Below are 14,877 nucleotides of genomic sequence, written 5' to 3'. Positions count from 1 at the left end.
AGAAGTGGAGCCGCGCCCGACAGAATGGCCAACCTGTGGGCGGCTTACCCGCCCGGGGGCCCCCCCCCCCCAAAAAAAGCATCTTATCGTTTTTATTTCAGCTCAAACCTGATATTTCCCCCCATTTTTAAAAACACGAGAAGATCCTAGAGATAAATTCAGCGTGTTCTTCCAACAGAATTCATAGAAAAAACAAAACAAAACAAAGAGTCACCGTTACTTGCATCTCACCGATCGCCTCTCCGGTCATAAAAACGAGGCTGACGGCGCAGGCGATGAGGAGCTTCCTTCTGGCCACACGTCTCGTCTTATTTTCAGACTTTAACACGTCGCTCAACTCCTGCTCCACGCTGCAGGCATCTTCACTGAGCTCCAAATCTGAATCCCTAATCCCTGTAGGACTCGACCTGCCAGGTAACACAACATTTCAGATATTTCAGTCGACACCAGAGAAGCAAACCGTGCTGAAAAGTTGAGACGAGATGGTTACAGGCACCTTGTGAGAGGCTCCAGGTAAGTCTCAACGAGGAGCTGTGTTTCCGAGTCAGACGGCGAGTCCATACTTTCAGGTGTTTTTGCCTTAGAGGTGGAAATACAGCTTGAAAACCTGCCACCTGTTCTAACACGCGTTATCTGGCAAGGGTGGAGCGCCACAGGAGCCAATGGTGATGTGAAATAAACAAAAAAAAAAAAACAAAAAAAACACAAATATTTCCATGATGGACAAAAAATTTATTTCATCATACATTTATGTTGCTTTAATTTTAGAAAAAACGCTAAAAAGTAGAAAAATATTTGGAATGTTGAGGGGAAAAAATTCATTTAATATTCTAATAAAAATTAAACGACAGGATATATAAGAATATATTCAGGCACTTCAGAGTCATTTCCAGGAGTTATACAGACTTTTTCATAATTTCATTCAGGCAAGTAGAAGAAGTAGAAGAAAGAGAGTACAGACCACTGGCAAATCCAGATATGAGGCAAAAAATAATTATAAATATAAAAATACAATATGAATGAAAAAACCTACAATCAAAAATACAGCTCTGAATTCACAGAATAATTTACCATATACGCCTAAAACAAAAACCAAAAACGTTTTGATCCCATCACCAGATTCAAGACAGAGAAGATTTATGGTTTAAACAAACCAAAAACAAAACAGAGTGTAAGGATCGACGTGCAGATATTTTGTAAAAATGGTAATAACATATTCACCTGACTAAGTTTGGACACGACATTCCTGTTGTGGTGATGGCTCATTTCAAAACGCTGCTGCAGCAAATTACCTTCAACACCTCCACAAACCTCTTGGTTGAGTTTGTATTATAAAGTCACATTTTCAATAAAGCAGTACGCTTTTGGTTACATGACTAACTACAGCTTATCCAACTGTCCGATAATAAATTGTGCAGATTACATTAGAGAATTAGAAGTAGCCACGAGGCCGTTTCCTTTAAAATACTAAAGGAAAGTGTGCCTCTGGCTCCCCCTGCAGGCCAGTTTTCGAAGTGTCTCCCTGAGACCAGATGAAAACTTATTGACTGCTTCTCTCCAAATGCTGCGCTCAATGCTACAGCCTTTTAGCGCAAACTACTGTGTTGTTGCTAAATAATGAGGATACACAGAACAGTGACTGATAACAATTTCAAAACCACGAACATTTTTCATCATGTCTTTCTAACAGTCTGTAATGAGAGAAAGTGCCAAGGTGAGCGCAGAGCAGCCCAACCTCTCCACCCAGCTGGTGCTGCACCCTGGTGGTCAGGAGGCTAAAGGACAACTCCAGCAATTTAATCGTTTATCTTCAAAAAAAAAAAGAAAAAAAAAGAGAAGAATTTGGATGTTTGGGAACATTTCTGGTCACAAAAACAGACAAAAGCAAGCTATGAGTAGCATGTATGATTGCTTGTTGGCAGGATGAGCTGGCAGCGTGGCTGGCTGTCAAAAATGGATGTTTCCCTGTAACCAGCCCTTAAATTTTACGCGTTTATTGTCAATTTTTACTCAAGACTACACATCAAAATGAAAATAAATACATATTATCGATACCTCTTTATTCCTGTGAAACTGTAGTATTTCCACTCAAGGTCATCAAACCGTGATAATCTGAAAGGGGCCCATGAGTAACACCGATGACCACGCCAAGCCACAGCTGGGCAGAATAAATAATGTAAATGCCTTTTTAAGCCGGCTAATTAAAGCTTACCTAATAAAAAGGTAGAAGTAGCTAGCTGCGGCCGTTCTGGCTTTATGTGTAAATTATATATTATATAAAATATATAATATGAAATACTCAGATTGAGTGAAGAAAGAAAAAAAAAAGCTTAAAAACCATCCAACTCTCACATGAAGTTGATTAGAAAAGACGTTTGAAGTACAGGATAAACCAGCATCACCCAACAGAGAAACACCGGATGTGTCAACCCAAAAGTCATCAGGTCATTTATTCCTACATAAATATTTACAGGAAGACAAGTGGTTGGCCTCAAATAGTATGAATAATCTGAATTGGCCTGTTAAATATATGTATATCTATGTAAAAAATAAAACAGTCCACATGTAGGAATCCTGAGGGGAGACGTTTTCAGACCACTATGGCAACTTTTACACTAACTTGTGAGTTTAAAGTGCACAAGCAAAAAAAACAAAAACAAAAAGAAAACAACAGTTTTTTGAGAGATCAGTGGTTTTGATCTGCAAGGCTTTGTCATAAAAAAAAACAAAAAAAAAAAAAAAAAAAAAAAACCATGGCAAAACCATTATGAAGCATGATTCATGTAAACAGAAAGGCCCAATACGTTTCCTGTGCGTTGGTTTGAACACCAGCAGCTGGTGAGACCTCAAGTTCACACAAAGTCCCAAAATAAAATAATAAAGTGAAGCTCGTCTTCTTAAAGACTCACTCATCCGTGGATTTATTCACTCATTCCATCCTCGCCAGGTCCATGTCGGGCCTCTGCGGGGCTCGAGGTGCCGTTGGATGCCTGAGGCTGAATCACGATTGGTGCGTTCTCACCTGCAAAATGACACAAAGGAACAAACTGTTTCTGCAGGTCGGAGCGCTGAATGCCACAGACGGGATTTTATGCCAGGGGAAATTAAGTTTGAAGCTTTGTGATTGGAAGCTTGGAAGTTGCATGCACATATGCACAGAATGATTTCAGTAACGGCAAGATTTCCTTAATTGAAAAGCATCTTTGATGGATGACCCTATAAAGCCAGCCATGCCGCACTCATCTGATGAGGAGGGAATGTTCCTTCTTTAATGACTGGGCGTATTAAAAAGAAACAAATTACCATATTGAAACTATGCAGGCTTAACTGAGGCCTGCCAAAATCAGATCTACGCTCTCCGTTCCCACAAACAGAATAAAAAAGAAAAATGGAGATGCATGAAGCTCAGTTTTCTGATTACCAGTCATTATGAGGGAACTGTGCAGCACACGCACATTTTCTGTCAGTTGAAAACACTTTTTCTTCTTTTTTTTATTGTATGCAATACAGCAATTTTGAGAGAAGCTGAATTTTGTGTTTTCATTAGCTATAAAATTAACTAAAATCAGCAGAAATTAAAACTTCTAATAAATGTTTGTGTGGAAAAAATGCAAATACAGAATGAATCTGGATAAGTGGAGTTTGGTGAATTCCAGTTTCTTGCTGCCACATGTTGATGCGCCTCTAAGCAAGTCACTTAACCGCAAGTTACCTTCCAGTTTCCATACATAATACAATGGAAATGAAACATAAAGCAAATAACACCAAGATACCAAAGTATAACACAACACAGCTGAGGCCAGAGCGTAAGCAGCAGGAGCGTCTAACTTGTCGAACTTTGACCTTTAAAGAACAGGAGGAAGACCATCTGTAGCGTTTATTGCCATAATAATGACAAAAAAACCCATCAAAATAACAATAATGCTGAAAAGTCTTAATCATCTTTCTGGGAACACATTCCCCACTGCGTTTGATCCGTTTCTCTGTTTCTCCCTGTTAAAACGTCACAAGTTTACCCTCATCATCCGTTTCCGCATAATAAATCGGATATGAATCGGTTCATCTTTGTGATTCTTTTCATTTACAGATTAAACATCAGCCGATTCTTCCTTCGGATGCATTTTATCTTGATCAGCGAAAAAACAAACAAACAAAATAATGGCAGCTCATCAAGACGATTTCCCGATCAGCCGCTCGTTATCTAACATGGAAAAAGCAAAAACGTCATATTTACCTGGTGATATTCAACCAGCGCCGTGATGCCCTTTGCTTTATGGTGGACCATAAACAAACAAAAAAGGAACCTATCGGCTTTGACTAACGACATTCACAAAGCTCTGAAAAAGTATTGAAACACCTTGGAAGGTTTTCATACAACCGACCAACACAAAGTAGTTCAGACCTTTTTACTCTGATGCTAAACGTCACAATACGTCTGCTGGTCGGCAATAACATTTACGTGACGATACGGAGTAAAAATACTATTGCAGGGAATGTAATTTGTGCTCCTCTTCTACTGTTTTCTTTCTATGAAAGCATTGTGATGCATACAGCATAAAATCAGCATGAAAACAGCTCAGCCGGTTGAATCAAGCAGCAGGGAGCCGATTGGAGATCAAGGTTACCTGAGGAGGAACAACAGTTACCTGAGGTCTGAGAGGAGCTGGGCTGAATAACTATTACATGGCCTGGTGCTGGAAAACACAATTTAGCATTACAAAAACATTTTAAAAAATACACAAAGTGTCCAAATTGAAAAACATATCCTGCATTGAATGAGAAAAAAAAAAAATTTTCTTGCTAATGTTTGACGATTTAACAATGCAAACCCAAACAAATGCTCATTGTTACAACATTTATATTTCATGATTTAATATTGTACAGTAGCATTACAATCAAACCATAAAACTCCATTCATTTAAAATGTCCAAAGTTAAAAGTTAAAATGTCCAAAGTTAAAAGTGGCACGTTTTCATCCTTCACAGCGCAACGTGAATCAAATCCCCAGAAACGAACCCGGCAGTTCCTCACCTTCTTCCTGCTCTCTGAGCTCTGCCTCCAGGTCTTCCGGGTCGATGATGGGATGCTCTTCCTCCTCTCCGCTTTTGCACTTCCCGCAGCAGAAGCAGCAGCAGCAGAAACAGCAGCAGCAGGTGAAGATAGTGCAGCAGCAAAACAGCGCCTGGAAGACATGAACGTTAGTCGTACTCAAACCAACTAAACGTCACCGCTCCGTAAATCCTCTCGTTTGTTCCTGTGCAGCCAAGCCTCACCTTGAACCAGCACTTTGACATGAGGAAATAATATTTGACACCGTCTTCACCAAACTGCTCGGCCACGGAGAGGCCCATGGAGCCATATTCGTCGTAGATTTTGCGCTTGTTCTCGTCGTTGAGGATGGCGTTGGCGTTGTTGATCTCCTTGAACTTCTCAGCAGCAGCTGGGTTGTCCGGGTTCTTGTCAGGGTGATACTTCAATGCCAATTTCCTGAAGGAACATTATGATTATGATTTACGTAGCGTTAAACAGAAATTAGCTTGGATCAGCACAACTGAATTGCAGCCATAAAAGTTACCACTGGCAGCACAAGCAGCAGCTAACTTATCAAACGGTTCTAACAAGAAGGATTAAGGCGACTGAAATTAATGAAGGATGGCCGGTGGAGTTACAAAACAGAAAAACAATCCAGGTTGTGCATTAACCAGCTGCCAATCATTCACCAAACGGCTGCTAAGAATAGATTAATTATTTTTTAAAAATTGGGTTTTGGTTATTTATGCAGCAAGTCTTAGCAGCTTTAGCAGCATGATCTAAAAAAAAGAAAGAAAGAAAGTGCACTGTTAAACTTAATGTTAAGATCTTAAACATATGTTAGTGGGGTTTTTCTCAGATTTGTGGGTAAAATGTCACCACTGTTAGTGAATTTACGTCTGTGAATCAATTTAGTCCCTTTCATATCCATTTGTGGTCCATTCTTTGCTTCCTACTTCCTTTTTACACATGTGAACAAATAATTTTGTTCTCCATCTACTGTGTGTCACTTTCTTTGTCTTTTTTCAGTCAAATATTTTCTTTTATTCTAAAAGATGAATGCTACATTTTATCTTTTAATGACACACAGGCTTCATATTCAAGACAACCTGTATTAAAGATTAAAGTGATATAGCTCAAATCTTACTTTTAATCTCATTTTATGATAAATATATATTTTTACAGCCCATTGGAACAAATGACTCCAATGAAATATGAGGAATTATGATCACAGATCAAACCAAAATGACTGAGTAATATCCTGCAGGTAGATATTATTTACTGAAGCCATAGAACCACATTTTTCTAAAAAAAAAAAAACTGTAATATTGTGGAAAAGTTTGACAAATATTAAACTTTTCATGAAGTGAAACTTTGAATATACTTCTAAACAGCCTGAAATTTCAGATTTAAATGATCTTATTAGGATTATCACAATACGAACAACAAAACTTGACACTCGATACCATTCCTAATATCGCGTTGCAACATTTTTTGAAGGCACAGTGTGCTTTCTTAATTAGAATTACAATATTAGAACATTTTAATGTCTTTAATTATTCTCATGTCAATGAATCATGTCAATCTGCCAATGGCAGCGATTAATATATGTGACTTGTAAGTGAATCAGTTACTTGTATATCAAATTGTAAATTACTAAGCACCCTATTAGCCACGTCAACTGCGGGCAATTTGTAAACATTAATAACTAGCGAATAATAAACTTACCTATAAGCCCTTTTTATCTCGTCAGGGGTCGCTCCTTTCTCCAAACCCAGGACCACGTACAAGCTTTCTCCGGCCCTGGACATTTTTCTCTGAGGCATGTTTGGGTCCTCCATGGTTTAATAAACGCTGGCTGTGACAGGAACGCCAACAAATACGACATTTACCAACAAACACGAGCTGTAATTTCAAACCACCGGTGAGGAAGTCAGTAAACAGAAACTATGTTGCAATAAACGGTGAGGCAGTCATCTGATCCCGACAGCACCTTTGTACACGATACCTGCGGTTTAACAAGTTCGGAGAACTCTGTTCTGACTCAAGTACTTTAAAGGTTCGTGTCATTTCATGCTAAACCATGTGAGCTTCAACTCAGCCCGACAACATTACCGGTAAATGTCACAGGACGAACAAAATGAAACCTACCGACGGTGGAGAGATAATGTCCCAGACGTCTGTCGAAACATAGAGTCCGACAAAAACTCCGTCTAAAACTTTACGGCAGCGAGAAACTAGTTAGCAACTTTCTGACTGAACTTCCGAAAGGGCCCGGAAGATTTGAGACAGAAATGAACTCTGGGTAAAAAGAAAAAGAAAAAAAAGGGGGAAAACAGAGTCATAAAAAGAGAGAGGGAGGTTCCTGCTCGAAACACCCAGTGCGAAATACGCTGTCACACTCTGGCTCGGTCTCAAACAGCTGTAAACCTGTAATCTAGATCGTACCTGGTTTAATCAAGAGGCGATTATATTTGGTACGTGAAATACAGCGACAGCACAACTCATAAATGAGAACATGCCAATCACACATGGCATGTTTTATTCTTTAGTTGATGGAAATTAATGACAGTTCATAATTTAAACAAAAGGACAATAATATATTCAAGTTGAGCCACGTTGTAAATACAGTGTTGCTTATCTAAGTTAGTACATTTATAGTAGGAAACTTATTACTTACTAGCTGTTTGTTGCCAACTCATTTGTCGCGTTATGCACCTCCATCTTTTTTTGATATGGCATTTATCTTTTGTTAAGGTTACCAGAGACAAAGCTTGCTGTTTATAAAGTCAAATTGAATTGAAAGTAAAATGGCTCACTTCCAAAGTGTTTCCTGTGCTTATTATTGCACTCAACGAATTATTAAAATTTTCTTCTTTTTTTTTTTACATTTTATAAAACATGAATATGGTTTTAAAATTGGATGTGCAAAGGCACAGATATAGTCTGTTTTTGTTCTTTGCTTTTTTTGTTGTAGTTTTTAGACTGTATAACTTTTCATAGACTTCAGCAAACCAATATTAAGCATTAAGTGTCAGATAATCCTCCTTTGCAGAATAAATGACACAGCAGAAAACCACATTTAGACCATTTTATTATTTATTGAACCATATCTTAGTACTGTATAATTCATTAACTCTGGCCAAATTAAACACTTCACAGCTGTGTTTCAATCAAGGCGTCTCCTCACTTTGTGGAGTCACAGTAACAATAATTTTCCCCATGTTTCTGTTTGCTTCCATGTGTCTGTGAGCCTCTGCGATGTCCTCCAGCTTATATGTGCTGTCGATCACTGGCCTCAAGGTGGCAGGCTGCTCTGAGAAACATGGCAACGCCCTGTCCACAAAAGCTCTAACCAGGTCCGCCTTGTACTGTGGAGGAAACATAGGCATAAATTAGTGATTTACCCAGGAAGTGTTTCAAGTGCAACACAAAAATTTGTAAATTTCGGAACACCAGACACCAGGAAGAGCAAAACTTCCACCTTTGCGCAACAGATGTGGTTGCAGTACAAGGAATGAAAAGAGCAGCCGAGACGTTTCTCACCTGAAGGCTGCGAGAGCGGAGGAGGCTGCAGAGCAAGTGGCCTCGCTTGGACAGCATCTTGCCTAGCAGGTCTCCCTCCACTGCCCTGCCTCCCATGGTGCCGTACAGAACCCATCTGCCGTCCACTGCCAGGGAGCTCACGTTCTTCTCCCAGTTACTCCCACCGATGCAGTCGAGGATCACATCTGCTCCTTTTCCTGACAAATTACCACACAAGACACTACAGTAATAGGGAAGGAAGTTATCGTTTAATGAGTTAATCTAATGCTGACTGATCTTATCGATTGACTGATGATTAATTGATAAGCGAATTAGGGCGGCCATTGTAGACAGAAAAAAAGGAGCAAATTTCTGCAAAAAAAAAAAAATCTGAAATTTTGAGATGAATCTCAAACTTTCTAGAAATGTTTGACTTTAAAATGCTGAATATCTTCAACTTTTTTGGTGGAAATTTACTCCTATGAATACATTGTACATCTTTGCCTTCGTAGCAATAGAAAATCAAACCTTTTTGAATAAGAAGTTGGCGCTGCTCCGTCATGCCGCTCGCCTGAATGAGCGTTAATAAGCTGATAAATTATTGAGAATTTATATTTCAATAAACAGAACCGCACAAAGTGCATTTTACATCCCACTCCAGACTCTGTTTGGACCATTTCTCTTTCCCCTTTCTGGTATGGCCCCGCCATCTTTGTTTCTACATCAACTGGCTCCGCTTAAGGATGACCAGCAGCCAAATCTTCTAAGTGGCGGCCAAACTACAACACCAAAAGACAGTCGAAGAGGACGTTATTAGCTAATCGATTGGAACTAATTTTAATCAAATAAAACTTTAAGAGTCGTTTGCAGAGTGTCACGTTTACCTCCTGTGAAATCATGGACTCCCTGAACAAAGCTCTCCTCCTTGTAGTTGTATCCAGCCACTGCGCCCAGCTTCTCAGCCAGCTGCAGCTTCTCTCGGCTCCCCGCTGTGACGACGGGCACAGCACCGAACAGACGGGCCAGCTGGACGGCAGCCGTTCCCACACCGCTGGCTCCGGCGTGAACTAGCACCACTTCACCCTGCTTCACCTGTGCTGCGGTGGAAAACAAAAGATGGGACGCATGGAAATGAAAAATTATGTTTTTTTTTTTTTAGTACAATAGCTCATTCAAAAGGTGTGGAGTTACAAGCTGGGTAAATAAACTCCAAGAACACAAAATCTTACAGAGTATTTTTGGTCTAGTTTCAAGTGCAAATCTTTTAGTACTTAATATTATTTCACATAAAGTGAAACAATCACTTAGACTGTTGAAAATGAAACAGTCTAGTTTTTTAAATAAAAACTAGTATTTTTTTCCATCAATATTAAGGATTTATTGACTAAAAATAATCTCCTAAATCTCACCAAAAAAAGCTATTTGTACGATATTTGCTCTAGAAACTAGACCAAAGTGACTTGATGAGATTTTGTGTTTTTGCAGAGTATTTACAGTATTTCGTAAAGCCACCCACACTCTTAGAAGCTTTTCTCATTTTGTGACGTTAAACCCTCAAACTTAGCTGTATTTTCTCATGATTTTATGTGCGAGACCAACTCAACGTAGTGGACGATTCAAAGTTATGCACTTCCAGCAGAACAACCATAGAGCCAGAGCTGTTTATTGGTTTTGACCCAAAAGAATGAGTTAGAAAAGTCTAGTTAAAGTCCTGACCACTTAAGTACCACTTTGTGTTGGTCTTTCACATTGAGGTGGTTTAAAAGTTCAACAACTGAAGCACGAATAATTTTTGTAAGGTACTGTGCTTCATCCTACGTCAGTCCATGTTATCTAATCATAACCAAACATTTCAGCATATTGCCGTCATTATCATGTACCTATGAAAACCAGCAGCTGAAAAGCGGTGAGCCACGCCTCCGGGATGGCAGCGGCCTGGCAGAACGTGAGGTTGTTGGGCACCGGTATTAAAAGCTCCTCAGGAACAGAAACATATTCAGCATATCCTCCTCCAGCCAGCAGAGCCATCACCCTGTCGTCTGGTTTCCAGTTCCCCTTCAGGCCTTGACCCAGACCGTCCACTGTTCCAGCGACCTCCAGACCGATTATGTCGCTCTCACCCGCAGGAGGAGGATACAAACCTCTTCTCTGCAGAAGGAAACCATGATAAGTTTCTAAAATCTCCTTCAATCCAAACCACAGATTCCTGCTCTAATTTGGCTAAACCTGCAACAAGTCGGCCCTGTTGAGGGCAGCTGCGTGAACTTTAATTAGGACCTCTCCATCTTTGGGTATAGGTCTGGGGATGGAGCGCAGCACCAGGTTCTCTGGTCCTCCAGGGACGTCAACACAAACTGCCCGCATCATCTTTGCAAAGCTCGAGCAACTCTTAACCCAGCTCTACAAAATACAGCAAACAAGCAATTCAGTTAGACGTGATAGTTAGGCTTTAATTTTTACACAGATCCTGCATCTATACATATATTTGCATAATAATTATTACAGATTTTCATCCACTTACTGCGTTGTAGGTTTTTCTTAGCATAAAAATCCCAGTTTGAAGGATGTGAGGCATTTTATAATCTCAGGGTTGGCTAACGTAATGTGATAAAAGTAATAATAAAAAAAAAATGAAGAGATGAAATGAACATTAAAAATGACACGCAGTCAAATTATATAAAAAAAAGTAAACAGAAGTTTGATTTAAGAGAAACGTGATCAACTAAAAGTGAGAATTTAAACGGCAGCCGCTTTCAGCAGTCTGATGAATAAAGCGTATGCGTGTGTATTTTTCGGACGCTTCTGCTTTCCGTACCGTATAGTAAGCAGTAGGCATGGCCAAGACAGCGAATAACAAAACTATAAAGCAGAAGAAAGAAACGAGAACGATATGAACAAAAGATAGAAATGCAGAAGAGAAACAAAAAAAACCCTGTAGTAATTTAGTTTTGAAATGACACAGTTGCTACAGGTTAGTACGCAGTGCGCATGCGCTGAAATATCAAGCCTTTCTTTCAAGTGTTTTTGGTTAAAGCAAAGTAGCTGACAACTCTGGTTTAGTAACTTATGTCACTGATGCGATGTGAGAGGCGAAACGTACAGATAATTCCGACATAATCCATGCAAATCAACCAGAAGCAGATTATTTCTGTGTTGAGGCAAAGAGCAACTGAATAATGAACTCACCAAGCAGCGATGGAAATAGTTAATCCGCTCTGAAGAGACTCTTTTGGGAAGTTTTGTAGCGCCAAGTTTGAGCTGGAGTCCAGTTCGGCGCAGGAAGGACCACCCTCCTCCAGAGGGCGGCAGGGTAACTAACCTGCCGACATAGGCGTTAAAGGAACATTTCAACAAAATGTAGCTTTCTATCTTGAATAGGTGGTCCGTACATATTATAGGAAGGATATTCGGGGGGGTGAAAACAATCTAATAGGTAATCCTACTGTCTGGTTTCTAAAGGTAAAGATGAAAAAACTTGAAGAGTTATATAAAAATGTTAATTTTAACTAGCAAAACACAAACTTTGCCATATTTTCAATGATATTTCTTAGTCATTCGTAAGTTCTTCACATTTTGTCCCATAAAAACAACAAACTTCTCTGTACTTTATTTTGATTAGTGAATTATCATGTTAGATATTATGGTGAGGTAAGGATCCTTCCAACCTCAAAGACTTGGAGCTCATCTCTAAAGATAATTTATCAAAATCCCAGTGTTAAAATGCAAAAGGCTTGTCAGTGATAATAAATAAGGTTGATAACAATTGTTATATTAATTATTGACAAGCGTACAAAGAAATAACTTAATCCTATGTTCAATAAAATGTAACTAAAAGCATTTTTTTAAAGTGACACTTCTTTCACATTAACTGATCATTTGAGAACTTCCAACATAATTTTTTTTTTTAAATCAGAAGCAAACTTTTGTTGTTGAACAAAATTATGCTTAATCTAAGTCTTCCAGTGCTGTGAAAATTTTTGCACTTCACCGTTTATTAGGTGAATTATACATTGCTAACTTCATCTAACAGAAGATTAATAGCTGAGAGGTTGAGTAAAGACTAGCTTTATTGGTTTTTCTGGCAGCTGAAATCCCCTTTGTTGCCGAGAAACATCTAAAAGGAAGATGACATCACACCCTCCTCATGACTTCATAAATGCATGGAACATCTGTTTATGACATCACAGCTATTGGATGTATCTCCCAGAATTTCAGAGTTACATGTCATTCTGTCTGATTCAGAGCAAGTTTCACTTCCTTGATCCCAAAATACGTCTAAGTATTTGGGAAGAGTTGAGACGACTGTTTGAATTATCGGGACATAATATGAACGCTGAAAACATGGTAAAGCAACGTAGCTACAGTCTGAGCAAAGACTGGAAAATGAGAGGAAGCAACCCCAATGATTTGTGGGCGCGGCGTAAAAACTTCAGGTATGACGTCCTCGCTCGATACAGAGGAATCACAAAGTTGATCACAGAGGAGGAAAGTCAGCTGTTTGAAATGGCTGACATTGTTTCAAGTCAACTAAATATGGCTGCGATATTAAAGCAGTTCAACAAGATTGCAAGCGTCAGAATCCGGCACAGAAACCCTGCTGCCATCCCCAGCAAGGATTCGTCTGGTTTGTGGGCTTTGCGTAAAAAATGCAGGGATGAACTACTTGCACGTTTTAGGAAGGTTCCCAAATCAGTGATGGAAGACGAATCCATGGACTGCACTGAGGATACGCTAGCGGACAGAAAACTGGTAAGTTTGCAGTCTCAGAAAAATCAAGGTGGGTCTCCCGACATGGATTCTTCCGACTTGTCGAAAAGACAGGAACCACATTGGTTCAGAATGGCTGCTTCAAAGCAGCAGAATTATGGAAGCAACTCTACGAAAACTTCCAACACCGGCGTCAGTGGTTGGCATCAAACAAATGAGGGGGTGAATAGCGGAAAGAGTTTCCCTGAGGTACAAACTCAGAGAAAGAATCCTGGGAAGAATAGGGTCACTGCTCCGCTCCATTCAAAGGACGAAACACCCAACTTCAGACAACAAACTACAAACTTTTACCAACACAATCCTGGTAACGCCTTTGCAAATGGCCACAATAACCACTACAAAACACCGCCGTTGAACCAAAGACGGTTTCCACAGCAGGAACAGAGAGGAAATTATCACTTGAGGAACCAGACAAGGTCCAGAGGAAATATGTTGCAGTCAAGAGACCAAGGCTGGACCAACAGAAACAGGTTCAACAGCTTTCAAGGTCCACAAAGGTTTGGAGGACAAAGTGTAAACAGGACTGTCCAAAATTTTAGGACATCAGAAGTCGAAAGAAGAAATTTTTCAGCTCAGTCTAACAACAGAAATGGCATCAACAGGTTCTTTGAGTTCCAAAGACTCAGGGCACAACAAGAAAATTGGAAAAATCAAAACTGTGGAAGGTATTATTGAGCTCTGTTGAAAATATAAACAAGATTAAAAAACTGAATTAAAAAAAAAAAAAAAAAGAAAAAAAAAAACAACCAAAGCACAGATGTAAACCGTTTTTTTTTTCCTGCAATTTTTTGTTTTACTTGAAAAACCAAACAAAAAATATATAAAAACGACAAGAAAAAAAGCTAAAAATCCAAGCTCAAATGTTTTACTGTCACTTTCTGTCCTTTATCTTAAAAAACTAAAAACAAAAAAGCTGAACTGGTACAAAAAACGTTTCTTTTTCTTTGTTAATTTTTCTTTGTAAAACAAAAACTGCTAAAAAAAAATAAGAGTTTGTAAGAGTAACAGTAACACAAATTATTTGTTCACATAGTTATGTGCACTCACATCAGTCTCACTACACACTCAGAGTAGAAACACAAAAGTACAATTTTTAAGCAAAACTACAGAAAAGCTACCAGTGCTGTGGTCTTTAGCAGTTTATGTTTTTGTTTTCTATTTTTTTTCATTTTTACTTCACCTTTGAAACCACTATTTACTTTCAATAAGCATGACAAAAAAAAATAAAATTTACATGTCAAACAAGTCAAAAACATCAAACAAGAATTGTTTGATGTTTTTCAGCAACATCTCACAAAGGCATTTGGACCTATGAAGTCATAGAGGTCAATGATGTCGTAAAGGTAGATGAATACGACATCATAAAGGTCTATAACGTCATATAAGTCAATGACATCATATAGACATGTGACGTCATAGAGGTTTGTGACATCATAGATATATAACATCATATATGTCTATGATGTCATAGAGACATATGACATCATGTATGTTTATGATGTTATAGAGATGACATCACAGATTGACATTATATACATATTACATCACAAAGGT

General features: G+C 38.9%; 3 protein-coding genes across 6 annotated transcripts in view; all 3 read right to left on the bottom strand.

The window, feature by feature from the left end:
• The window catches only part of LOC106965034 (zinc transporter 2-like), an 11,913-nt gene extending 11,178 nt beyond the window's left edge, over nucleotides 1–735 (bottom strand). The window contains exons 1-2 of the mRNA XM_015060901.1: nucleotides 497–735; nucleotides 232–407 (exon numbers count right to left, since the gene is read on the bottom strand). Of these exons, the coding sequence (XP_014916387.1) occupies nucleotides 232–407; nucleotides 497–561 (241 nt within the window). The 5' untranslated portion in view covers nucleotides 562–735. The remainder of the gene's footprint in view (nucleotides 1–231; nucleotides 408–496) is intronic.
• A 69-nt stretch (nucleotides 736–804) lies between these two features.
• Nucleotides 805–7,451, bottom strand: dnajc5gb (DnaJ (Hsp40) homolog, subfamily C, member 5 gamma b). 3 transcript variants are annotated; one of them, XM_015060916.1, is made up of 6 exons: nucleotides 7,183–7,451; nucleotides 6,760–6,936; nucleotides 5,274–5,487; nucleotides 5,032–5,182; nucleotides 4,647–4,694; nucleotides 805–3,022 (listed from the first exon to the last, which is right to left on the bottom strand). In XM_015060916.1, the coding sequence occupies exons 2-6, from the start codon at nucleotides 6,870–6,872 to the stop codon at nucleotides 2,922–2,924; spliced, it is 627 nt and encodes a 208-aa protein (XP_014916402.1). In that variant the 5' UTR covers nucleotides 6,873–6,936; nucleotides 7,183–7,451; the 3' UTR covers nucleotides 805–2,921. The 3 variants fall into 3 exon arrangements, with proteins under 3 accessions (XP_014916402.1, XP_014916401.1, XP_014916403.1); XM_015060915.1 differs by having other exon boundaries at nucleotides 6,760–6,889; nucleotides 7,183–7,449; XM_015060917.1 differs by lacking the exon at nucleotides 4,647–4,694 and having other exon boundaries at nucleotides 6,760–6,889; nucleotides 7,183–7,445.
• A 657-nt stretch (nucleotides 7,452–8,108) lies between these two features.
• tp53i3 (tumor protein p53 inducible protein 3) lies at nucleotides 8,109–12,188 on the bottom strand. 2 transcript variants are annotated; one of them, XM_015060891.1, is made up of 6 exons: nucleotides 11,743–12,188; nucleotides 10,783–10,956; nucleotides 10,437–10,704; nucleotides 9,441–9,653; nucleotides 8,578–8,774; nucleotides 8,109–8,402 (listed from the first exon to the last, which is right to left on the bottom strand). In XM_015060891.1, exons 2-6 carry the CDS (start codon nucleotides 10,921–10,923, stop codon nucleotides 8,205–8,207), a joined length of 1,017 nt encoding a protein of 338 aa, XP_014916377.1. In that variant the 5' UTR covers nucleotides 10,924–10,956; nucleotides 11,743–12,188; the 3' UTR covers nucleotides 8,109–8,204. The 2 variants fall into 2 exon arrangements, with proteins under 2 accessions (XP_014916377.1, XP_014916376.1); XM_015060890.1 differs by lacking the exon at nucleotides 11,743–12,188 and adding an exon at nucleotides 11,078–11,714.
• Nucleotides 12,189–14,877: the final 2,689 nt, after the last annotated feature.

The sequence above is a fragment of the Poecilia latipinna genome, unplaced genomic scaffold (genome assembly GCF_001443285.1).
Source record: "Poecilia latipinna isolate Pla-1442-1.1 unplaced genomic scaffold, P_latipinna-1.0 Scaffold1755, whole genome shotgun sequence".
In the NCBI taxonomy this organism is placed as follows: Eukaryota; Metazoa; Chordata; class Actinopteri; order Cyprinodontiformes; family Poeciliidae; genus Poecilia; species Poecilia latipinna.
The sequence above is the reverse complement of the archived record's forward strand: the minus strand, read 5'-3'. Positions and strand labels throughout refer to the sequence as shown.

Bases quoted from the DNA above. Each gene is read 5' to 3' on its own strand.
- dnajc5gb (XM_015060916.1), bottom strand. From the start codon at position 6,872: ATGGAGGACCCAAACATGCCTCAGAGAAAAATGTCCAGGGCCGGAGAA. The intron at 5,488-6,759 runs GTAAGTTTATTA...ATGTTCCTTCAG, and splicing joins GAGATAAAAAGGGCTTATAG to GAAATTGGCATTGAAGTATC. The intron at 3,023-4,646 runs GTAACTGTTGTT...GTCATTTTGCAG, and splicing joins CAGCTCCTCTCAGACCTCAG to GTGAGAACGCACCAATCGTG.
- tp53i3 (XM_015060890.1), bottom strand. From the start codon at position 11,131: ATGCCTCACATCCTTCAAACTGGGATTTTTATGCTAAGAAAAACCTAC. The intron at 9,654-10,436 runs GTACATGATAAT...TTTCCACCGCAG, and splicing joins TCAGCTGCTGGTTTTCATAG to CACAGGTGAAGCAGGGTGAA. The intron at 8,403-8,577 runs GTGAGAAACGTC...TTTCCTCCACAG, and splicing joins TCCGCTCTCGCAGCCTTCAG to TACAAGGCGGACCTGGTTAG.